Below are 25,756 nucleotides of genomic sequence, written 5' to 3' on the forward strand. Positions count from 1 at the left end.
AACCAGACTGTGGGTTTGTTTTTGTTTTTTTTGGCACATGCAGTCTATGATGATTTAAAAATAAAAAATAAAAAAGCCAGGATTACAGAGCTCACATCAGCCTGAGCATTGTGTGCATGCACAAATGTGGAAGACGTGGAACAACAGAACGTAGTGGGTTAGTTGTGGAACATGTGCTTATTAACCTGAATACTAGCATGAAATCAAAACGTCTTCAGATAAGAAGCTCTAGTTTGATGTTTATGCTACAATTAAAATTGTGCTTAAAAGCACACCAACTGGGTTACAACTAGAGATGGCATGTATCCAAAACCTGCAAGAATAAAAAAGCTGATCTAATATTGGAGGAATAAAATCCCTGATATGCTTTTGAAAGAAATCGAGGGTGAAATGAAAGAGAATTGTTTGTAGTGCAGCAATAAAAATTAAACAGGTCAAAGATGACCATGTGGCCTAATTTCAACAACAAAACATTTTTGGGGTGTGGATTTAAAATGTTTAAAATATAAATTAAATTGTCGTTTTTTTTCTGCCAGGATTTGTTTGATTATTGCTTGCTATATACACAGAACCAGACGAAAGTTTATACGCAGTTGCTTCTTCAGTGTTTTTTCTTCATTTCTTTTTATTATTAATATTGTACATTAATACTAAAGACATCCAAATTATGAAAGAACACATATGAAATAATATAGTAAACAAAAAAGTGGTAGAAAATCCAGAATATGTTTTAGATTTTCAGTAGCTACAAGTAGTTTTTATGACTGCTTGGCAAACTCATGGTATTCTCTTATCAGATTGAGAACTTGGTCACCTGGAATGGTTTTTAGTTTACAGATGTGCCTTGTCAAGAATTAAATATATAAAGAAATAGGCTCTCATGATGGTCGTAGGATATAAAGAGCTCCCTCTGATGCAGAGGATACGTTTATTAGAAATACCAGCCTCAGAAACATATATATATTTACATAAATGCTTCTCTGAGTTCTCTAACCCCAGACATATTTTAACATTCACTGCTCAGAGAAACTGTGTGAATCAGGCCTGCTTGGTCGAATTGTGGAAAATAAACCAATACATTGGAAAAAACAACATACAAAAAAGATATGCTTCGGCTAAGAGAAACACAAAGAATGGACAGTAGATCGGTAGAAAAACTGTCCTTTGTTCCGATGAGTCCAAATTTGACACTGGTCAATGGTTGTTTACCACTTTTTCGTTTATTACATCATTCCATATATGTTCTTTCATAGCTTGGATGTCTTCAGTATTCATGTACAATGTTGACAACAATATACTGAAGGAAAAAGTGTGCCTAAACCTTCGAGTGGAACTGTACATTAATGTATTGCTATTATTATATTAGTTTTATTATATTTATCAATATTTGGTATTTCATTTTTTTTTTTATAAGAATAAGAACTTTTATTTTTAATAAAATTCTAATATTGACAGAGTATTGGTAAAAAAAAAAAAAGTGGTATAGTGCCAACTCCAGTGACGAGTGTAATACGGATTTCAACCACTGGGTTTGTTCTCACTTGCTGCAGTTATATAGGAATATAAACATTCATGTAAATTTAAGATAAGGATGAAGAGGTGCATATCAGTACACGCAGGCAGACTCAGGCAGGCATGCAGGGTGAACTGTGACTGAAATGATCAATTTCTTTACCCTATCTGATTTCCAGTACTGATTTAACACACGTTAGCTTTCTAACACATTACATTCCCATAGTGTCATAATATCTCATGATGGTGTAGTGAAATTTACAAATAAATAATCATCATAAACCTCATTACAAATTCTTTCAATTTGTTTAATGATTTATAAATAAATATATGCTTTTCTAACTCATATATTTGTCCTAGCTCATTTCCTAAACCGTCCAAGATGGCAGGAAAGACTCAACCTAAGAAAGATGTAGAAGGCAAAGTGTGTTAAAACAGTATTGCTTCTTTCTTACTCTCTCTTTCTTTCTTATTTACTCACTCTCTCTCTCTCCTTTTCTGAATGCTGGTTAGTTGGGTTTGACCACAGCATGCAGCATGACACTGAGGGGTTAAACGGCTCATCCTACTCTACCTAATCTTGCCCAGCTGATTCTTGGCTCTGGAGAGCGGCTGCAGAGCGATGAAGTCATCACCTATAGCAACTCGGTTGGAGTACATCTACAGGGCAAGAGAAGGAGGTGAAACACACACACAGGATCAGTGAAAAGAGAACAAGGACACAGACGTTCAGCAATGCCAACACACTCACAGCCGGACATTTTAACCCTGCATTCACACTGGCACTCGGCCCTTATTGTAGCAAAAGAAAACAACCATTGAAACCTTCTATTTATACAAATAAGAATCTCTGAAATGTCTTGGTAATGAGTGAGATGGAGATGCTCTTAAGAATATCAAATCAACTTCTGGAATTTCATGCTGTTTCCTGTCACTGTAGATTTGCCATAAATACATTTGATGTAACTTATGTTGGGGTGAAAGTGAAAGGGCTGAGCGTTGAGAAGAATTCTATTTTACGCCCATGAGAAGCTATATAATGGGAAGATATACCGGACAATTTCCAGAAGAAATTGCAAAGTTGTATTTGCAATTGCGTTTTCCATATGTCGACGCGCAAAACGTGACGTGATCCAACGCAACTGCAAATCTCGTTGAAATTGTGTTCATACTCTACAGAATGGGTTTGTGGCCGTGACGAACAGCAACATCAGTAATGTCTCTCTATCACTTCCAATACAAGATGCAGGCATTGTTTTCATTCAATTCTAAATGTTTTAAATTAATTGCACAATTATTATAATTGGACTCTAGAAGCATCGACCTGACATTTTCGCCAAGCGATCGTGACGGCTTTGGAGTCAGAAATGCCAAATCGTGGAAAAACTAATTGCTGCTATGTGAGCGCAGGGTTAGACAGAAACACACCGTACCAGAAAAATAAACACAAAGACCTAAAAGACAATATAGTCACACCATCACCCACAGAAAGACTGATAACTCTGTCTCTCTCTCTCGTTCTTTCTCTCACACACACTCACAGACATGCACACAGAGAAGCATACAAAAGCAGACATGCACAGACATACAAACACGGAAAAACACAAAAGCTGGAACGGAAAAAGTTAACGAGCAGAGAATCTACATTAGAAGATGCAGTTTGTTCATCTGCTTCACTCTCAGAGCCTGAACAGGTTTAAAGCCTCAGCTGGGACTCACTGTAAACATTATGTTAGAGTTAGAGGTGTGGTCATGTGACCTTTTTTGTGTAGGGAGGCAGTTGGTTATGACTTTATGTCCCTGCACATCCGTGTGATTATATAATCAGCCAGTCATGTGGCAGCAGTAAAACACAAATTCCGGTCAAGAGCTTTGCTCACATCAAACATCAGAATGAATCAAATGCTCCGTCATAATCAGACGGCATTGAGATCACAGTTTAAATATTTCAGAAATCTTTCGATTTTTCACTCACAAAATTCACACAAATGTAGAATGAAAACGAAAACACAGGCAAGTCTGTGGATGGAAATGTCTTGATAATAAGATGAGAGGGGTCAGAAAAAAATGCCCAGACTGGGCTGAGCTGACAGGAAGTAATGCAAATATCCACTCTTTATATTTTAACACGGTAGAACAGAAAAGAAAAGCATTTTGCAAACGACAACGTGTCGAACCCTGGTGCATATCCCACTCCTGCCAGCTGAAAACAGAAATCCACACTATATTCTAATCGACAATATCCGTTACAGATTACATTTTGCGCGCCAGCTTTATTCACCTATTTGTTCTGCAGAAAAGGGTGAAATCACATTATTTTATTTGTCCATTGAATACTACTGGTTCTTCCTCTTTGTGACATGATACTGTAATTTCATTTGTTAATTAAAGATCTCTATTTAAAAGATTGCTTTACTACGTTGTGTTTTTTTTGCCTGTTTTGTTTGGTCTTTGTTTCAATCAGGCATGTTGAAGAGGCTGTCGTGTTGTTGGTTAATGCAGTGTGGAGGTGTACGATTTTATTTGTAATTTAAAGAACCTCACAAATAAACTGTTTTTGGCTTTTCACTAGCAGTCTCGAAAACAAAAACTGAAAACTATAACTGGGTCTTGTTTTATGTCTTTTCTTTCAACTGCCATCACAAAAACACCATATGTTACTCCCCTACGGCTTAAAAAGGGGAACGCAACACTGGTGGCTCCGGTCCACTAATTGTCGAGCAGCATTTCAAAAGTACATTACAAGCCTTTGTGTTCTCTATCTGAACTGGGGTGTATTACTATGTACAGCACTCCACTTGTGCTAAATTCCAATTTATACAGTAGAGTAGGCATGCCTCCCAACCAACCAATCAGGGGCTTTCTTATAGATTGCACCAAAGACATGAACAACAGTGTGCAAACAATAAAGGAGTTGATCAGAAGAACGAGAGAAACTGCTTTTGGAATTACAAACCCCATTTAGTTCAGTTTAAATACTTATTAAATATAAACTGTTTCACCTTTTGGAAGTCTGTGGGACTCGGGTTGCAAAGGAGTGGAACATTTCCGATAAATTTCCGGAAACATTCCATGGGACTTTGGGGACATAATTCAAGATGGAAACTTACCAGGAATTTATGGAAATCTATGGAATTAATTAGAAATTTGGGAAAATGTATATAAACTGTATCATATACAAACAAAATTTTGTTTGACCATAAGCTGACATGCATGCAAAAAATACAGATTTAAAAATGACATTTTTGACCGCATAATTTTGTTGCACAATAGCTTACACACAGCACAAGGAAGTTTTCTGTCATATTTATGCAATTTACGTGAAAACTCGCCAAGATGGACGTTTTTATTTTACATTATTTTGTGTGCAGGATTCAGGAAATGATCTGTGTTATGTAGGATGGCGCTGTACATGAGGTGTTTATGGCCGTAATAGTTTTGCAGTAAGTGTGCTTTGTGCAATTTTGTAAATTCCCAGTTTATTGCCATTAATTCTCATTCTCAAGTTTCCAGTATAGAAAATTCCTGGAATTTGACAACCCTACATGGGACACATTTAAATACATGTGCATCATAGTCCACATAGAGTTTCATATCTGACTTAATTCCAGTCCTGTGTGAGAAATAAATCCCCTTTTAACACTTTTATTTTTGCTACATTTTGCAGTAAAGAGGAACTCCGTGTAGACAGACCAGTTATTCTACAGGTCATTATCATTTTTAACTTCTCTAAAAGAGGAGGAAGGTGGTATTGATTACAGAGAAAAACGCCACACCACAATGCAACCTGAAACTTGTTTTAAACCTCATCTTCTTAACAAATTGCCAGCTTGACTGTACTTTAAAGTTTCCACAGGATGTGGTTTCTCTACATCAAAATCATTCAGGCCCAGTGAGGTTCTGCGAGTGTGATATCAGTGTGTGGAGCTACCAAGCCATGCCGTGTTGTGCTTAATGACATGCTTTCTGCGTATTAGTGGCAGCTTATGCCGTGCTCGTGACAGCTGGGTTTGTTGCGTCGATGCAAAACGCTGTGTTAGGTTCTGAAAATCAGGACAGCCGTTAGTGCATTTGATCGTAGAGAAGGAAACGCATTCTGACCTGAGATTTCTGCGTGCTGGTGGGATTTAGGTGTCTGTAAAACACTTTTTTTATGACGTCAGGGAAGAGGCAAGTGATGATTATGATGATAATGGCAAACCAGGCCGAGCCGCTGGACAACAGCTGGACGAAGACAAAATACATGTCCTGGGTGTGGAGAAAAGGCCTGTAGGGAACGGAAATAAAGCTGTTACGCCCTTGTAATAAAAACACGTGCCCAACAGAAATCTTACGGAAGCTAACAACAGCAACTTAACAGCAGCTAAAACAACTTTTTATTAATATTACAGTTTCTTTGAAGCATTTCTGGAATCATCCTTATATTTGCAAACCAATGCATTTCTTAAAACAATTAGTACAAACGGCATAACGCGCCATTTTCTCATAAAAGCGGCGCACGATTTCAGTATTTCCTGATTTAAACTACAGTTTGCATTACAATGACTGATTCAGCACAAGGCTGAATTTCTTTTGTGTCATCTATGAATTTCAACAGAACAAGTGGGATATTGATCTGCAAGACAGAATTCACACTTTTTACTGTACTGTACTGGTGTTTGTACATTTCCTGGATGTATATCCATTTTCTGAAATTGTAATTCTGTGTTTTGCTCTGTCTGAATACGCTCGCAAACTGAAGGCTTACGATATTCACCTCTGACTTAGAGAACTGGTTGATCATTGGTTGATCTTATGCCATACACACCCCTTCGTTAGGGACATTATAAAACGCCTCAACGTAAAAACTAAAGGCTTAATGCCATAAAACAAAGTTTTTAAAAGACCAAACTCAGTAGACACATTAATAATAAAGCATTATTTCAGAGGAAACGCTCTTGTAGGAGGTTTTGGAGACAAGGTGAGGGAGGTGAGATTGAGATGGTTTGGACATGTGCAGAGGAGGGATATGGGGTATATCAGTAGGAGAATGCTGAGGATGGAGCCACCAGGAAGGAGGAAAAGAGGAAGGCCAGGGAGGAGGTTTATGGATGTGGCGACTATGTACTATGTATGCACGAGTCCAGAATATGAACACATTTTGAGTTTAAGTTGAATTAAACTCAACCAAACTGCTTGTATGTACATAGTGTGCTTTTTTATTAGTGTTAATTGGGTTTGGTCTTTTAAAAACGCAGTCTCTTTGCATTAAGCCGCATCAGAAGGTCGTTTTTATTAATGAAATTCAAGGTTCATCTGCACAATTCATTTAATCAAAACACATTCACAAAAAAAAAAAAAAAAAAGTTAATAGAAATGTTTGTTTATACGAATTATGACGACTGGTTTAACCATTTTTGCATTCAATGACTTATGTAATGAACTGATGCCGAGACGTTTTGGGGGTCAGGAAAGTTCAGGTGAGAACCAGAATAATATATTTTGATCAACAGGGCATTAACAGTAAATAATGCCGGAAACAGCAGGCAATTGTACACAACCAATTAAATGAATGTACCAAAGCATTCGCAATTTGTTCAAAGCAACAAGAGATGTTTTTATGATGTGCGCAAGTGACTACATGATGTGGAGGTTAATTTGAGAATTTCATTTCTGATCTGAGAAACGCTCCAAAAGCAACTGTAACAAATTTGACTTATTGTACTGCGTTCTGGATTTGTGTGTTGTATGGGAGTAAAGTGAAACGGTACCATATAATTCCCCCATAAAACAAGGAGAATATGAAGTAGAAAGCGATGGAGCCCCACGTGACAAAATGGTTCATCCACGTCCAGAAGTGTGTCTCCAGCGCCAACTGTCAACAGAAAGACAAAATTCATTGAAATGGCATTTTCTTTATAATCAGGGTTTTTTTTTTTCTCCGATCATATCACATACCTTCAAGGTTACGGTAATGACCATGACGGTGAACACCAATGTCCCGAAAGTCCAGTTTCCAAACATCTACAAAAGCAGAAGCAAAAGGCAAGTGCATAAATCTCAAATTGAACAGAATTTCAAATATCATTTATAATTATATCAGGAACTGATCATTAGTCTAGCAGATGCTAAATGTCTGAGGACACAAGTGTCTGTGAAATATCTTCAGGCTTTCATTAAAAATAAAAGAACAGTGCTTGAGGAGATGACACTTGGCTTTTTGAAATGAGGAGGAAATCCGGCGAACATCCGAAGCAATTTTTCCCCAGTCATGCAAAGCACGAGTGAGGGATTTTTTCAAAACTGTGTGTGTGAAATTGAAAGATGGCAAGTCAGAAAAATTAACGCTGGTGACAAATATATAAGAGGCATGCAACGACTGTAATCCAATCAACTCTTACCAGCTGCCTGTTAGCTCGCAAAATCTGAAAACATGCAGAATTTGAAAAGAGAAAGAAAGAGAGAAAGATGAGAAAGTAAGAGGGAAAAAAACAACAACAAAAAAAAAAAGAAAATCCAAAATTCATTGAAAATGCGTTACTTTTAGAATCAGAAGAATGATTTCGGAGAGCTGGGAGATGATTTCTAAAATTGAATCTGGTAAAATATTTTTAAAGCCTTAAAATACCCATTAAGCCCAAAGAAAACCGCTGTTGGGTTGTTGTTTTTTTTTTTTTAAATAAAAAAAATAGTGTAGCAATTTGGTTAGTTTGACAAAAACAAACAAACAAACAAACAAACAAAAAAACGGTAAAAAGGTGAATTTCTAAGCAATTAGAAAGGGAAAACCAGTGTTGTTAGTCACATAATTAGTAAAGTGATGGTACGATGGCATGGTTTCACTGTTAACTATATAAAGCTTTATTATGAGTAATGAGATCATATTTTGTGCCTTTTATATTTATATTTAGCATAAAAAAAAAATTCACGCTCCCCATGTTATAGCACCTAATAAGAGTCTTCACACTTCCTATTGGCTTTTCTTTTTTTTTCTCTTTCAGAAAGTTAATACAAACAAATACGCAAATTTTACAGAGAACCCGCCTTGGAAAAAGATCACAGCTTTAGTTTTGACTGTTAAACTGCTAGATTTTCCCAGGAGACCCCTTCAATAAATGTTACAGGCTATATCATATAGACATACAGTATATACCACTATAGCATTCGCTTTTAATTCATATACATGGTGCGTCCATCAGCCAGTGAGAATGAGCTGTTACTATAAAAACAACGGCATCTTACAACGATCAACGTAAACGTGATTTGAGGCTCAACGACTGTCAGAGCTGCTGATATAGAAAATAAATCAGCACAGACGCACACCCCATTTACATATTACAAATACTGCCGCTTACTTTACACTTCACAAAATTACACTCATTATATCGTTGTTCGAACTAATGCATGCTTTCAGAGAGAAAACATTTACATTACAATTTCCTTAGTGGCCAAAATTGGAAATTAAATTAAAGGACTTTCAAGAAGCATTTAATGCTACACCCTCCATATTTGGTTCATTTATAAATAAAATGCATTCAGAATACAAAATGCTGAGGGGATTAGACGACAAAAGAAAGGCTAAAAGCCGGCTTCAAATCATTGCTGCTGTGTCTCTTTCTCACACATATATTCTCTCTCCCAAGCTAAAAAAAAAATTTACAAAAGCCCAGAACGGGAAAAGTTTAAGCTTTCTGGTCTTTACAAAAGATCACTTGTCAGGAAAAAGCGAGAATGAAACAGTTTAAATCTCTCCCTGCTCTAAATCAGTCCTGGTTGCATTTCTGAGTTTGTTATTACCAGGCCCTTGACTGGCTGCATCAGCAGATAAAAGGAAGATATTTTTGGACAGATTAAACCCAGACATGTTAGTTTGAATACTTATCAATATTTGACAGAATAGAAGGTTATATGAGTAACTTCTAGGTTTTAAAACTAATAGTTCACTACCACAAAAGCAAAAAAGAAAAAGGTAGCACTGGAGGTATTGTTTGTGTATTTGTTTTTTTTTTGGTTGGTTTTTTTGCCATTTTAGCCAAGAAGTTTTTTTTTGCCCAACTGTATATAAGCGCATACACATTAATGACTGACACTCTGGAACTTTGAGTGACAGAATAGAAAGTGGAGGTAGTAAAAGAAAAATAGGAAGCGTGTGTGTGTGTGTGTGTGTGTGTGTGTGTGTGTGTGTGCGTACACACATCGCATATTCATGTAGAACCTAACCTGTCCATTTCCCGTCAGACTTGTGTCCTCTCCCATCAAGATGTAGCAGCCAAAGAAGAAGACAAAGGCGTGGCAGAAGCCCAGGATCGTCCAATACAGAAAGGTTTTGAAGGACAGCAATGAGTTCTTACTGATATCTCTGTTAACATGAGGTTACAAAATTGAATTAGACATTTAAGACATTAAGAATTTAATAAAGGTTTATACACTGCCCGTCAAAAAAAAAAAAAAAAAAGTCACACACTAATATTTCGTTGGACCGCCTTTAGCTTTGACAACGGCATCGTTTCTTTAAGCTTCTGCAATGTCACATTTATTCCAGTCCAGAGTTACAGGAAGGTTTCACAGAGATCTTGTATTGATGATGATGAGAGTCGAACCGCTGCTCAAAGTCTTCTCCAGCACATCCCAAAGATTCTCAATGGGGTTAAAGTCTGGACTCTGTGGTGGCCAATCCATGTGTTAAAATTATGTCTCATGCTTCCTAAACCACACTATCACAATTTGAGCATAATGAATTCTGGCCTTGTCACCTAGGAATATGCCTGTGACGTTAGGGAAGAAATAATCCAAATAAATATATAAACCTGGTTATTCAGTATATTCAGGTAGTCAGCTGACCTCTTTCTTAGCGCACATGATGTCACTGAACCAAGACCTGACCAACTGCAGCAACCCCAGACCATAGCACTGCCCAAACAGGCTTGTACGGTAGGCACTAGGCATGATGGGTGCATCAGTTCATCTGCCTCTCTTCCTACCCTGATGCGCCCTTCACTCTGGAACAGGGTAAATCTGGACTCATCAGACTACATGACCTTCATTCATTGCTCCTGAGTCCAATCTTTATGCTCCCGAGCAAATTTAAGCCTTTTTTTCCTATTAGCCTCACCGATAAGTGGTTTACTTAAGGCTATGTTATTGCTTGAGTTCCCTTCGCATTGTGCGTGTGGGAATGATCTTACTTTACTAGTACACATAGCCGTAAGTACTGTTGTATTATTACAACTTTTCACCAAACGTTTAAGTGATCGATGATCACAATCATTTAAGATATTTCTTCCTCAAAGTTGATGGTTCCTCACTATCCTTCCAGTTTTTATTAATGCCTTTGACAGTTCTTATACAAATTTTTGTAATTTCAGCCATCACCTTAGATGTTTTCTTTGCTTGATGCATGCCAATAATTTGACCCTTTTGAAACAGATTCTATATTTTCCATGACCAGTCTTCTGACATGGTTGTTTAAGAAATGAAAATGCTACTCAATGCATCAGTTAGGGTTAAATGACTTGTTGCCAGCTAAAACATAATCATCCGTGCAGTAATTATCCAATGGGAGGCTCTTACCTATTTGCTTAGTTAAATCCAGGTGGTGACTTTTTTTTTGACAGGCAGTGTATATTTAGTAGAGCTGAAACAATTCCTAAGTAACTCAAATACGTTTAGTCTATTTGACTACACACGGAGCACTGTGTTTCTAGACCATTATTACTGACACACCCGCTAGACTCTGGAGTGCTCCGACTTATATTTTATATGTACGATTTCTTTTATTTATACATTTCCATTTTGATGTAATCTGGCAAATAAATGCACTAAATGGGTTTAGATTTTACACATATTCTTGTATGCAATTTGAATAAAAACGGTAATTTTTCTAAAAAGAAAACAAAGCACTTGTTCATTTTAAGAGAACTGTCATATTTTTTCTTGTATATTTAGTATCGCTTTTTAATAAAGAAAAGGTACTTCTTAACCGATTAATCAATAAAATACTTGATTACTAATATAATCAATAGCTGCAGCCCTAATACAATTAGCCATTTACATTATTAAGACTCTAATAATAATAATTATTATAATAATGATAATTATTGGCCTTTATAAATATCGGTTCTAATATAGAAGCAGTGGCCATTAATTCTGTCTGTTTATTAAAAGACGAGTGGCCTTTAAGTCTGTCATTTTTCTATAATGAATGTAACTGTCGGTTGCAATAAAGGCTTGACTTTTATGTGCTTCGATTCCAATAATAGAGGTGTAGCCTTGGTTTCTGTCGGTTGAATACACTAAGAGGATGTGTGTGTGTGAGGGAGTGAGTGAGGTGTGTTATGAACCTGTAAAGTGCTGGCTTGCTCTGTAGAATGTGAGGATGAACCAACTGTTCAAAGAGACTGTACACCAGGATGGGAAGGGAGGTGAAGCAGATGTTGTAGAGTGTAAGATACACACTGTCATACAGCGTCTATGAAAAGCACAAGTGGGTGTTAAGCATTCAACTTTCCCTTCACTTGAACCAGCAGACCTTAATGTGTTCCAGCATGACAATACCCCTGTGCATGCAGCCAGCTCTATGGAGATATGCGTTACATAGGTTTGAATGGTCTGCTATAGAACCCTGGACCTTCACCCCAATAAAAACCTTGGGGATTAAACGGAACACTGACTGCACCCCGGGTCTCCTCAACCTTTTATCAATACCTGACAGCCTTGTGACTGAATCAGCAAAATCTCCATTAACACACTCTAAAATATAGTGTATTATCCTCCCAGAAGAGCAGAGATTGTTATAACAGCAAATGGAGAATAAATATGGAACAGGATGTTCAAAACACACAAATGAATCTTATGGTCAGGTGTCCACAAACTTTTGGCTATATAGTGCAGCTAGCTAACTAACAGTTAACGCCAAATATTAACTGCACAAACTAATTAAATTTTGGACTAAGTGAGTTGAATATTTAATTCAATTTCACTTTACTTTTTGAATGGAAAATGTTATTGTGAATTGTCTTGCACACTTCTCCCCCATTACATATTGGGCATTATTTAGTTTTTTCTTACAGCCTCTAGAATAAACCTAGTACCTACAATTACCTATTATTAGGTGTTAAAATTCTAAAACATATATCTGACCTCCCCCAAAGAATTATTAATTTTTTTTATTTATTTCTTTTTGTTAGTTTTCTCGTAGTTGTATGATGTACATATTCTAGAATAAAAAAGGGGAAACTGCTGTTTATGTGCTAATGCACTAAAAAGTAAAGAATTCGAAAAGAAAAAAAGAAAAAGGCACATCACCTATATGATTTTTGCCCCCCAATATAGATATACATGCAACACAGAGAGAGGTGGGTGTGTGGATGGTTATGAGCGGTCTAATTTACATATTTAGTTAAAAGCACGAGTGTTGATTCCTCTGTAGCCTCTTCGGTCATTTATTGAACCTGGGTGACTTTAGCGAGCAATAAAAAGGGGTCTAATGATATTTCATGCATTCTGAGTTATTTACACTGAAGAGTTGAATTCTCATGCAAAACATGGACATTCATTGAGCTATGGAAGTCGTCAGCAGCACTGCAAAGGACTTGCTGGAGGAGAATGTCTCCCAAAAAAAAATAAAAAGAGTGTTTTTAGATGTAAGAGAAGGAGAACCTTGTTCAACTTCCCAACGAACCCAGCGTTACGTGAACAGAAGATGCAGTTTGTTTTTCTGGGGCAGCAACTTGTGACTCTTTAGCTCCGCCCACAGCACGCCTCCAGGAGCTCGGCTGTTTACGGAGAGAAGCGTAAAGCTGTATCTTCCGTTTATAAACCTGATGATCTAAATCTAAAGACTATTGGAGATATGAAGGATACAATACTACCCGATATATACTCAAGATTAACATGAGATTGGCTGAAACTGTGTTATGTCCCCTTTAATAACAGATCCTGTTTTTTCTACGGCCTCACCTTATTTAAATTGTATTTATATAATCACTTATTTAAACTAACGAGTTTTAGACAGACGACATGCATTAAAGCACTTAAAATGTTAACAATATAAAAAAAAACTGTATTAAAGATGTTGAACACACATGAACAGATAAATGGAATAGAGACTTACTTGTTGTGAAAACAGACAGAAGAACTGGTATAAAAACTGCGGTGTGATAAAGCACACATTCTACAAAATAAAACAAAAAAACACAAACACAAAAACATGTAAGCAGCATGCCTCCGTGACGATAATATAAGTCTGCTAATAAATGCTTGGAACCTTAAGTGCGTACCTTGTAGAAAAAGTACTGGACGAGCGTTGCTATTCGAATGTAGTAGAAGTGTCCGTGGACGAGCAGTAACTTGGCGAGGAATTTAAACCTAGCGATTGCATAGTCGCTGTTTCGTACAGCTTGTCTTCCCTCCTTCCCCATGATACCTGGAGAAAACTCAATTTAATTAGGACATTAAAGCTACATTAAGGCTGCCTTCCAATACAAGTAATGCATGCTCTTTCCGATTTCTTTTCTCGTGTGATCATTTGCTGAATAGCCAATCGGAGTTCTCTTTCTTGCCGACAAGCTCCGTCACCGATTTGACATGCAGGATCGGCCGGAGAAAAAAAAAAAAACAGCTGACACCTTTCAACTAGAGCCAATGGTGTGGAACACATCGAAAAAACTAAAGCTAAAACTACACTAAAAAAAAACTAAAACCGACCCACGCTCAAAAGCCAACCGACATTGCCTGACAACCGACCATCAGCTTAAACCCGGGCCTTAAGTTCTTATCCTTCTTTTTTAAGTCTTATATATTTCATTAGTTGAATATGATACACATTCTGAAATAGAATGAAAAGAACATTTGGAGAGAAAATGAGAAGAACATTTGGAGAGAGAATGAGAAGAACATCTGAAAAAAGAGAATGTGAAAAGCATCTGGAGAGAGAATGAGAACAACATTTGGAGAGGGAAAAAAACAACAACATCTGGAGAGAGAACGTGAAGAACATCTAGAGAGAGAACGTGAATAACATCTAGAGAGAGAACGTGAAGAACATCTAGAGAGAACGTGAAGAACATCTAGAGAGAGAACGTGAAGAACATCTAGAGAGAGAACGTGAAGAACATCTAGAGAGAGAACGTAAAGAACATCTGGATAGAGAACGAGAAGAACATCTGGAGAGGGAATGAGAGCAACTTTCTGGAACTGTATTGTTACCTTCATTGTTACCAGCTGTAGTTTAGGCTGCAGATCGGCACAGGGACCAAAACATGCTAACAGGTGCACTGATTGGAGAGTGTGTTGTTCAATAAAATATTTATTTATTAATGAACTGTTTTTATGAGATGAAGCGGGGGAAAAAAATCGGCAAAATGTAAAAAAACTGCAAAAAATCGGCTGCCCTGATTTAATATCGGCGTCGCCAAGAGAAAACCGCATACCGCTCAACCTCTAGTCAGAAGTACTTTGTTTTTTATAATTGAAATATTTCTACTTGATTCATTATGTGACAGTGGCCATTTAAACACACTGCCTTATACAGACTGCACTCACCTACCTGTCCATGAGGAATTTGACCTCTGCATCCCCTACAGTAATAACAGTAATAAATCACTAAAACTTTAAAACGATTTCCCAAAGCTTTGTTTACTGTGACGTACATTTTTTAAAGCACAGTGTGATTATTTTATGCTCGTGGAAGAATTATGCAGCTGCAGTGGCTGTTTGTCAAAGGCACAGTGAGATGGGGTGGAGTAAATGAGTGGTATGTAGAAAGTGTCAGTAGAATGACAGACGGAATACAAACAAGCACTTCTGGACAGGAAGTAAGTTTCCTCAGTGCTGTACTATTCAGGGACCTTTGCATTAAACAGGTTCCTTCTGCATTAATTCAGGCACTTACCTATTCCTACATGAGCCTCCTGGATCATACTGACATCATTGGCTCCGTCTCCGACAGCTAATGTAATGGGTTTCTCTGGGGACGTCTTCAGCAAGCGAACCACCTGCCAAACACCGCCGCATTCAAAACGAACTTTAAAAAGCTATTTATAAAATATAATAAAGGACTATATTACTTTATTAATAATACTTTTTTCAGGTTTAGAAGGGGAAAAAAACAATGAAAAGTAAAATACAGGACACCCATACTGCTCTTAGATCGACATAATTCGATTAAAAAAAAACTAACAAATAATCAAACAAACAAAATTGGCATAACTGAAGATTCTCTTAAATGGAAGCCTCCAATGGGTTATTTTCCTCAACACTACATTTGATTTAAAATGGTACTGCTAACCTGTCAAAACGAGCGAACTTGCCAGCCAACCATGTTATAAAGGAGTGTGGCTTCTCGAGAATCTATATCTGCATGTGGAGCAAAAATAAACCACTTGGCCAGATTTAGTCTGAAATTCAGCACTCTCATACTGGCATTTGTGCGATTACACTAAAATCGGCATGCATAACTATGAATTGCTACAAATAAAAATCATGCTGATATTCAGTACTCTTGCTTGTGTAATACTGCTTAATTATACAGGGTTCCTACGTATTTTTCATTTCAAAATTCCAGACTCAAATATGCAGAATTCCTTAAAGTAATAATGATTTAAAATTCCTACTATAACATGTGTTCATTACAATCTCTAATGTTTGTCAGAGTCAGAATCTTAGTGTTCAGACGCATGTGTTCAGACGCACGGTCGGGGGTGCTGAACTGTCATGGCAACTGCTGCCTCACAACCTACAGTAACAACCAATAATAGCTGTGCAGATTCAGTCTGCCGCCGATCTTTTGGCAGGAGAGTCTGCTCCTAACTCCATGAAAAAACACCTTTAGGCAATGGCCACACTAATACAACCACGAAGCACCACAAAGCAGCACAGGAGATCATGTCTGCCTGTGGCCATCAAATGTTATACTGTAACTCCTCCCTCTGAGTGTTGAACAGCTGCTCCACTATATAGATGTTATTTGATATAGATAATATAGATATATTTATATTTACAGATTTTGATTGCCACACATATTTTGTTAAAATATTGGCAATTATGTTCAAATAATCTCAGTGTAATAGTAATAATTAGTTACAAGTGCAATAACTTTTATAACTATTATTGTAGTCTGACTTTTTATTTATTTACTTTAATCCTTACTTTGATTTTGTACCATGAGCAACTGCAACCAAAAATTTTTCCTTATGGGATCAACATTCTGATTCTGATATGTTCTCGTTCGAAAACACATAATTTCCTCTCTGTTTCGACCCTCTGTCCACACCGAGACGGCGTTTTCAGTCGACGAAAACGTAACCTTCTGAACACGCACTGCAAAGTGGATAAACCTGAAAACGATGACACCGGAAAGTAAACAAACGGCAGGCGGAAATGCCGCATGAGCAAAGCGCTACGTTTTTCCCATGCGCAGTACAGGGACGTGTGTTTGCAGATGTTTCAGTGTGGATGATCAACCTTTGAGAAACGATTGAAAAAGAACGTGTGGACGCGGAGCATTTTTAGGCGAAAAACAGCGTTTTTAAACGTTACCATATGAGTGTAGGTGTAGTGTAGTCTGTTTTATTAAAAAAAACATTTGAACAAATATTTAATTTAATATAAAAGAAAACTGAATAGTGCAATAGTTTGGTAACACAAATGTTTTTCCAAATATTACATTTTTTTTAAAACCCCACACTAATGCAGACCTGAAAATCAGTGACAGTAGGTACTTAATTTGTTATTGTGGGGTGTGTGTGTGTGTATATATATATATATATATATATATATATATATATATATATATATATATATATATATATACACACACACACACACACACACACACAAACCATACAATAAATTTTGGCAAAAATACCCTTCATATATAGAGAGGCTGAAACAAACAGCTATTTGGTGTGTGACATGTGGGAACTAATTTCTGTCTGAATACACACACATCTGCAACTCATGCAGCATAAACACAGCTGCAAACACAAACACAGATGCATGCACGCACGCACGCATACAGCAGCAGGGTGGGACTTGCCTTGGCTTTCTGCAGTGGTGCCATCCTGCAGCAGAGCACCGCAGAGCAGTTCTTACACACTTCCATGAAGAGCTTCTCGTGTTCACGCAGCGCCAGAGACAAACTTGCACCATCCACCACCAGCCCGTGCTGAATCACATGGTCTTCTTTGATTCTACACATACAGACACACACACACACACAAACATCATGAGATCCTGTTTAATTTCTTGCTTAATCAACACAAACTGACGGCTGATTCAGTGCTCTACACCAGACACACCAGGTCTGAAACGCTTCTATAATTGCACAATAGGAAAAAATAATTTATTATCTATTATTAGGTGCAATTCGCAACCAAATATAAGAGAGGAAATGTTATTAATGAAAAAGTAGGAGTGGAGATGATGTAAGGGAAGGTGTGGCCTTTGTGTCTGTTGGTTCCACAGACAGACAGACAGACAGACAGACAGACAGACAGACAGACAGACAGACAGACAGACAGACAGACACTAGGGGTGTAATGGTGCATAGTCACTGTTCGGTGTGATTTCTGTACAGTTAAGGGAAGAAAAGAAAGTTTGTAATTTTTATCATTAACATTTTATATCAATTTAAAATAAAATGCCTGCTTGGTTAAATTATATATAAAATTAATAATAAATACAAAATAAAACATAATAAATCAAATTAACGCAATACATGTTTTATTATATTGATTACATCAAGAAATCAATTAAATTGGCACAAAAAATTAATTCTTACAAATAACATTTGTTAGACCCTGTTTGGGTAATTCAGATGCGTATATAAGTAAGTGTGTGTATGTGTGTCTTTCACATTTAATATTAAATTTTCTTAAAATATGATCTATTTAACTTTTCTACTTATTTATTTCAGCCAGACTTTACCAAATATCTTAATTCTTTCCATCCTTCATTTATTCACTTCCTCGATAGACGGAATTATCAGAGAAATTCTTGAAGCTGGACATAAAGATATAAATAAATAAATCGCATTTTGATTAATCGAATGGAAATCACATCATGCTGCATCGTAATAGGAAAGAATCGTATCGCATGATTCATGTGTATCTTTAATGTAGCATTTTGTCGGCTTTGCTTCGAGATGCAAATCGGCCTCAATTATAGAGATGCACAGCCCTGAAATATGATCTATAGGAGGACAAAGATCTCTAAAATCTGAAAAACCTAAAATTCATCAGGCAGAAAAAAAGAAAAAGAAGTGTGGCTTTTCCGTTTTAAAATTCCAGTTAAAAAAAAAAAAGCATCCCCCAATCCTCCTTCAAATGATTGAATTCCAACCAACATTCATTCTCAGCTGGAAAAGGGAACCATGTACGAGAAGATGCGATGAGGAGACACACATTCAAGAGGGCGTCTAGTCTGATAAAGTCAAGACTAAACCAGGATGAGTCAAGAAGTCTAAGAAGTGACTACAAAATGTAAACAAGATTATTCTTTTTTTTTTTTTTTTTTGCCTACATATAAACTATTGGTGTCTGCAACACTAAAGAACAGAAAACAAACCAGGAAAACTATTTAGTTTTGTATGAAATAATGCTCATGAAGAGAAAGAAACGGTGAAATAGTTGTGCTTCTGCAATAAGATCACAGTGTATACAGCAAAACCTAAAATCTGAAATTAAAAGAAAATTCATGAGCATAAAGAAAACTAGAGAAGTGTGTGTGTGTGTACCTGCGGGCGAGCCTGCGGAGCTGCTCTGCACACTCGTGATCGGATTTCTGCTGCACGAGTTCCAGGATGTTCATAGTGCGGTGAAAGTGACCGCAGGAGAGACTCACGCTGACTGCGGTCTCGTGTTTATCTCCTGTTAGCACCCAGACTTTAATTCCAGCCAATCGCAAAGCCTCAATCGTCTCCTGGACCTTCTCCTGCAGCCTGCACAAGAGAATATACACACATGCAATAAAATACACTGTTGTAAGAAGATACAGGATGATGTACTGCACGACTGGTTTTTGAGACAAGACCAGAGGACATCTGTAGTGATTCTGATTCATGTGATAAGTGATCTTTGTATATTCACACAAGTTTAATGTGCGCTTCACACAACTCATAACTCTAACAAACAAGTCTTACCTTTATCATGCGTGCTTGCTGTAGTGTGTCACATGACCACAAGTTTGAAGCTCATATGTACTCATATATACTATGCAGTTAAATTATAGTAAACTACACGGTAAACTACTACTAATTTACTACTATGCAGTTTAGTTATAGTAAACTACACGGAAAAACTACTACTAATTTACTACTATGCAGTTAGTTATAGTAAACTACATGGTAAACTACTACTAATTTACTACTATGCAGTTAAGTTATAGTAAACTATATGGTAAACTACTACTAATTTACTACTATGCAGTTTAGTTATAGTAAACTACACGGTAAACTACTACTAATTTACTACTATGCAGTTAAGTTATAGTAAACTACACAGTAAACTACTGTTAATTTACTACTATGCAGTTAAGTTATAGTAAACTACTGCTAATTTACTACTATGCAGTTAAGTTATAGTAAACTACACAGTAAACTACTGCTAATTTACTACTATGCAATTAAGTTATAGTAAACTACTACTAATTTACTACCTACTATGCTAAAAGGGTGCAAATAAATTGTGTACTTTCGTTTTCACCCGATATATTTTGTGAACCTATTGTAAAAAAAAATAAATAAATAAATTTATAAATACAAAATAAAAATGTAGCAGTTACTGTACTCTTAATTGTTTAATTATTTCAAATTACAGGGGGGAAAAAACTTAAACAGTTGGGATACAAATATCTTTGAAAGAAGTAAAAATATAAAACATGACTTTCAGGACGTAGGCAGTGAACAGGAAATAAAGACTAGCGAGCAACGTCACATAGTTTAATTCAAAGTGACGTGATGATCAGTGCGATTACAGAAAGTGGACTCAATGGCTAAACAGCGTCTCAGGGAATCGAGACTTAAAATACGAAGCAGCCATACCAGTCTGTGCACATGAATGTAATCTGTGACTGGTTTATTATTTTAAGAGCCACAATAGAGATAAATGATGTCACATGTTCAGCACAAAGTGAGGGTGAGGAACAGAAACATGACAACGTAAGAAAAAGCAATAGGGTGATAATGAAGGTAAGAAAAATTGGGTGACGGTGCACCATCAAATGAAGATGATAAATTGAGTACGAGAATAAAAAATGGCAGCCAGAATAAAGTGAATAATAATAATAATAAAAAATAAAGTATTTTTATTTTAAATGAACATTATTCTAATCCTTTTAAAAGTATGCCAGTAAAAAAATGGCTAACGAGCTTTCTATGCTAAAATTGAGTGCATAAAACATAAATTAACAGGATGTAGTTACTCAGCTACGAAGTTTGAGATAAAATAAAGAGAAATGTGTAATTTTTTTATGTGTTGTATCTGAAGAGATGCACAAATATGCAGTAAATTGATTCCCCTAGTCCTGGATGAGTCATACACAGAGATATAAAACTTTTTCAAGGTATAAAAGTTTTTATTATGAGCAGTAGCTGTGGAAAATCCTGTGCTTCTATTCTTTATGTATATACAGAGTCTATAGTGTGCTGGAAGGTATTAGAATGTCTTGTGATTAGAGCTTAATCCTCAAACACACCCCAGTGAGCTTTTGTGTGTGTGTGTGTGTGTGTGTGTGTGTGTGTGTGTGTGTGTGTGTGTGTGTGAGAAAGAGAGTCAGACTTACTTGTCTTCTACTCCGGTGGCTCCAAGCAAATGCAGGTCTTTCTCGATGAAGTTGAAGGCTTCACTGAGCCTCTCATCTCTCTGCTGGAGAGCTGTTCGAGCCTGGTGTAGCCGCCGTTCCACTTCCTTATACTCCTCCGCGCTGAAGAGCCTGTAGGCCACCACTAGTGTCCTCAGACCCTTCTGTGAAAAAAACAGGAAAATAATGACCGCATTTTCAGGTTTTGGGTTACAGAAATACTTTTTAAAGGCTGGCCATTTTCTATGTTTTTGGGAAAAAAGAATCACTGATTCTATGATTGGGAATTAAGAGGTGTGTGATATTTACAAAAAAAAAATAATTACATCTTAACATATTTTGGGGACTTTATCGATAATTAGGTTTGCAATGGGGCAGAAAAGTTCCTGGAAACTTTAGGAAACTTTCCATGGGAACATGGGATATTCCAATTTGAAAACTTACCAAGAATTGATGGGATTTAATAAAAGATGTATATAAACTGCATCATATATAAATATAAATATAAACATTTGTTCGGTCATAAGCATATATTCATGCAAACTAATATCGATTTAAAAATGCTATTTTTTACTTGAATTAAATTGTTAGTTATTTGCTGTTACATAAAATGTGGAGAAAGTGAAGCGCTGTGAATACTTTCTGGATGCACTGTACATTCATCTCATTTAAACAACTGAACAGTTGAAGGCTAAGGGCCTTGCTCAAGGGCCCAGCAGTGGCAGCTTGGCAGAGCTGTGATTTGAAAATACTAAGTTTCGATCAAAATTGTTGAATCTTAACCAGCAAGCTACAACTTTTCCTTTATTTTCTTCTGTGTTGCTAGTGGACAGTCATACGCATATAGTCTTCAGTTCAAAAGCCACACACAGTTTTACTGCTAAAGTCCCACATCACCCACAGTCTACATGTCCCACGTGAATGTAATGAGAATCTCTTGACCGAGAGCACTGCTGACTCCTCACATGGTGCTGTTCCTCCCCAGGGAATACTCATGCAATGTTTTACTCTTGAAATCTCATGATTCGGTTTATTGACTATATTTGCAAGCTTTGCATGAATTTCTTCAGCGGGACAGAAGCACAACCAGTAATACGAGATGTTTCGAGCTTTAACATGCATATAAAAGCTGTCTTCTCAAGAAGCATACATTTTTTGTGACTCTTAAGATGTATGGGAAGTTTCCCATTAAAAGAAAATCCCTAATATTCCTGCAATCTTATAATTCTGTTGTACTGAATAATATTTTATAAAAACAACTCTAACAGTAGTGCAGTTGGTTCATATTAATGCATTTGTTCTAATATGGTGTCACTGCAGAAGTACCAGCTCAGCTCATCATACTCCAGGATTGGTTTCTGTTCACACTTCACAAGTGAGAGAACTTTATTATTTATTTCTTTTTTGCTGCTATAATATTAGCTAGAACAAGAAACCCACTTGTTTTACAGACATTCTACAATAATAAAATGTACACTATACGGACAAAAGTTTGTAGACACCTGACCATTAGATCTAGAGTTAGGATTAAAATTTGCCTCATTTGCCCGTATAACAACTTCCATCTCTTTCTGGGAAGATGTTTCACTAGATTTTGGAGTGTGTTTGTGGAGATTTGTGTTTATTCAGACACAACGGTGTTATTTTACTCATGTACTGATTAGGTGAGGTGAGGAGGCCTGGGGTGCAGTCAGCGTTGTTCAATAGGATTGAGGTCAGAGCTCTATAGCAGACCAGATCTCCGAGATCTTCCACTCGAACCCATGTAAAGCTGAACTTTATGGAGTTGGCTTTGTGTACAGAAACATTGTCATGCTGAAACAGATTTGGGTCTCCTAGATCAAGTGAAGTAAATATTAAAAAACTGCATCCAAAGGACACTTAATGCAATTGTCTGCCTTTAACTTTGTATTAACAGTTTGGGGAAGAACCACATCTGGCTGGAAGTGTGCTAATACTTTTGTCCACAAAGTGTATATGTAAGATGTGCCATTCAAAATCTAATTAAAAACATCAAAACACTGTTATAGTTTTTATCAAATATTATTTTCCAATAACAATATATTTGTTCTGTAATCTGCCATAACTGTATTATAAAAAAAGACAACAATTATAACTGATCAAATTTGGACACTCTCACAATGTTAATCCAGTCTCTTACCAGAGCGAATTCATCCACGTGCACTCTGGTCTTCTCAATCTCTCCACTGCTGGCATAGGGAAGAACAGAGGACTCGGCTCCTTTAGTGAACAACAACTTCTCCCCTAACATATAGTACAGAGCATGAGGTTAGCTGTGTGTAACCCCCTGGGTGCAACCCCCACACTCAAAATATTTACAGCAATACAACGGTTACAACTTCAGACAACAGCCTTGTGTGTCCAAACTTTTGGTCTGTACTGTATATATATATATATATATATATATATATATATATATATATATATATATATATATATATATATATATATATATATATATACATATATACATATATATATATATATATATATATATATATATATATATATATATATATATATATATATATATATATATATATATATATATATATATATACACAGTACAGACCAAAGGTTTATATATATTATATATACAGTACAGACCAAGTTTGGACACACCTGCTCATTCAAAGAGTTTTCTTTATTTTCATGACTATGAAAACTGTAGAGTCACACTGAAGGCATCAAAACTATGAATTAACACATGTGGAATTATATACATAACAAAAAAGTTAACTGAAAATACGTCATATTGTAGGTTCTTCAAAGTAGGCATCAAGAGAATGCCAAGAGTGTGCAAAGCAGTAATCTAAGCAAAAGGTGGCTACTTTGAAAAACTACAATATGACATATTTTCAGTTGTTTCACACTTTTTTGTTATGTATATAATTCCATATGTGTTAATGCATAGTTTTAATGCCTTCAGTGTGAATCTACAATTTTCATAGTCATGAAAATAAAGAAAACTCTTTGAATGAGCAGGTGTGTCCAAACTTTTGGTCTGTACTGTATATATATATATATATATATATATATATATATATATATATATACACACACACACACACACACACACACACACAGATATATAATGTGTGTGCGTGTGTGAAATTATTTGGTGCAGGGCTTTCGGTTCGGTAGACACGTGTAATGAACGCAACGTGCGGACCATAGTTACAATCTGAGTTTCCTCAGGAACGTATAAAGTGGGGGATCGCTTGGGAAGTTTGTTTAGTCTCCGCCTCGCACTGCAAGTGCATTTTTTTTTTTTACTTGAAAACATACACAACAATACCAGGGTATAAAATAAATAAATAAATAAATAAATAAATAAAGTGGCTACTCATTACATACTGGAAATAAGATTTGTTTTGCATATGCAAACACTTGTGCTATTGTTTTCCTTAGCGTTTTCATGCATATGCATAACAAATCTTAACATACGCAAAACAAATCAGAATTTTGTGTACATTACACCCCTAATATAGTAAACACTAAAAAGTGTTAAAACTGTTCTATTTTCTTGTTACATTGTAACGTGAGTCACATGTACATGTGGCTTAACTTTGGAAAGCCCTGAGATTTTTCGGTTGCTATTTTTTTACAGCATGACGACACAAATAAACTTATAGCATTACATATAGTTTTATAGTATAGCATTATAGCAATATAGTACTGCTTTGAGGGATGTTTCCCTACATGTTAACATCAGGAATTACATATTTAATCATTCAAATTGTAATAATGTTCGTAGACGTTAATATTGTATAAAATATAATACTAAATGTAATATATTCATGTAGTTAAAGTAACTATAAAGCTACCTTTATTATTCTTTTTTTTTATGTTTATTTTAATCTTATACTGGAAGAAGATGAAGAATATGCTTTATTATACTCAGAAATTTTGGAACCCAAATTTCAGTCAGTAATACAAACAGGTTTACAGCAGTATTCACTTAAGATCAATTAACAAAGACACAACACAAACACAAAGTTGGTTAAATCTATAACACTGACTGTATCACAAACTTAAACATAAATCTGAGTTCAAACTTTTTCCCAGTTAAGCTGAACACATCGCAAGCATATATAATGATGGACACCATGCAAAAAGAAAATCTGCTCACCCGAGGGAGCCTGCAATATCACGCTCATGCGTCTTCGGTTCGCGTCAAACTCTAACACGTGAAGGAGTTTGTACCTATGAAGAAAAAAAGAGGACTGCTGTAAATGTATTCAAACACACACACACACACACACACACACACACACACACTACAAACTCAGTTAAGTGCATACTTTACATCAGAGCCCTACTGAATTCTGATTGGTCAGAAAATGATGACGGCACAAAACAAATCTCCGAGATGGTGAAGTGTTTCATGAGGATACATTTATTTGACATATAAAATATAACTATGATAAATATTGACAAACACCTC

At 36.2% G+C, this 25,756-nt stretch overlaps 1 protein-coding gene across 6 annotated transcripts in view; it reads right to left on the minus strand.

Moving 5' to 3' along the window:
* atp11b (ATPase phospholipid transporting 11B (putative)) overlaps window positions 1-25,756 on the minus strand; it is a 63,855-nt gene that overhangs the window by 12,380 nt on the left and 25,719 nt on the right. For 2 of the 6 annotated variants that reach the window (XR_006926999.1, XR_006927000.1), the window contains exons 16-30: window positions 25,442-25,515; window positions 23,450-23,553; window positions 21,271-21,452; window positions 19,226-19,429; window positions 17,528-17,681; window positions 15,383-15,485; window positions 13,770-13,915; window positions 13,604-13,663; window positions 11,832-11,959; window positions 9,712-9,850; window positions 7,893-7,916; window positions 7,450-7,515; window positions 7,263-7,366; window positions 5,614-5,779; window positions 1,994-2,172 (exon numbers count right to left, since the gene is read on the minus strand). Coding sequence is in view for 4 of the 6 variants with exons in the window: in XM_046858205.1 (XP_046714161.1) it covers window positions 2,087-2,172; window positions 5,614-5,779; window positions 7,263-7,366; window positions 7,450-7,515; window positions 7,893-7,916; window positions 9,712-9,850; window positions 11,832-11,959; window positions 13,604-13,663; window positions 13,770-13,915; window positions 15,383-15,485; window positions 17,528-17,681; window positions 19,226-19,429; window positions 21,271-21,452; window positions 23,450-23,553; window positions 25,442-25,515 (1,740 nt within the window). In the remaining 2 variants the exon portion in view is untranslated. The remainder of the gene's footprint in view (window positions 1-1,993; window positions 2,173-5,613; window positions 5,780-7,262; window positions 7,367-7,449; window positions 7,516-7,892; window positions 7,917-9,711; window positions 9,851-11,831; window positions 11,960-13,603; window positions 13,664-13,769; window positions 13,916-15,382; window positions 15,486-17,527; window positions 17,682-19,225; window positions 19,430-21,270; window positions 21,453-23,449; window positions 23,554-25,441; window positions 25,516-25,756) is intronic. The other 4 variants (XM_046858204.1, XM_046858207.1, XM_046858205.1 and 1 more) reach the window with 3 other exon arrangements.

This window comes from Silurus meridionalis, chromosome 9, assembly GCF_014805685.1.
Source record: "Silurus meridionalis isolate SWU-2019-XX chromosome 9, ASM1480568v1, whole genome shotgun sequence".
NCBI classification, from domain to species: domain Eukaryota; kingdom Metazoa; phylum Chordata; class Actinopteri; order Siluriformes; family Siluridae; genus Silurus; species Silurus meridionalis.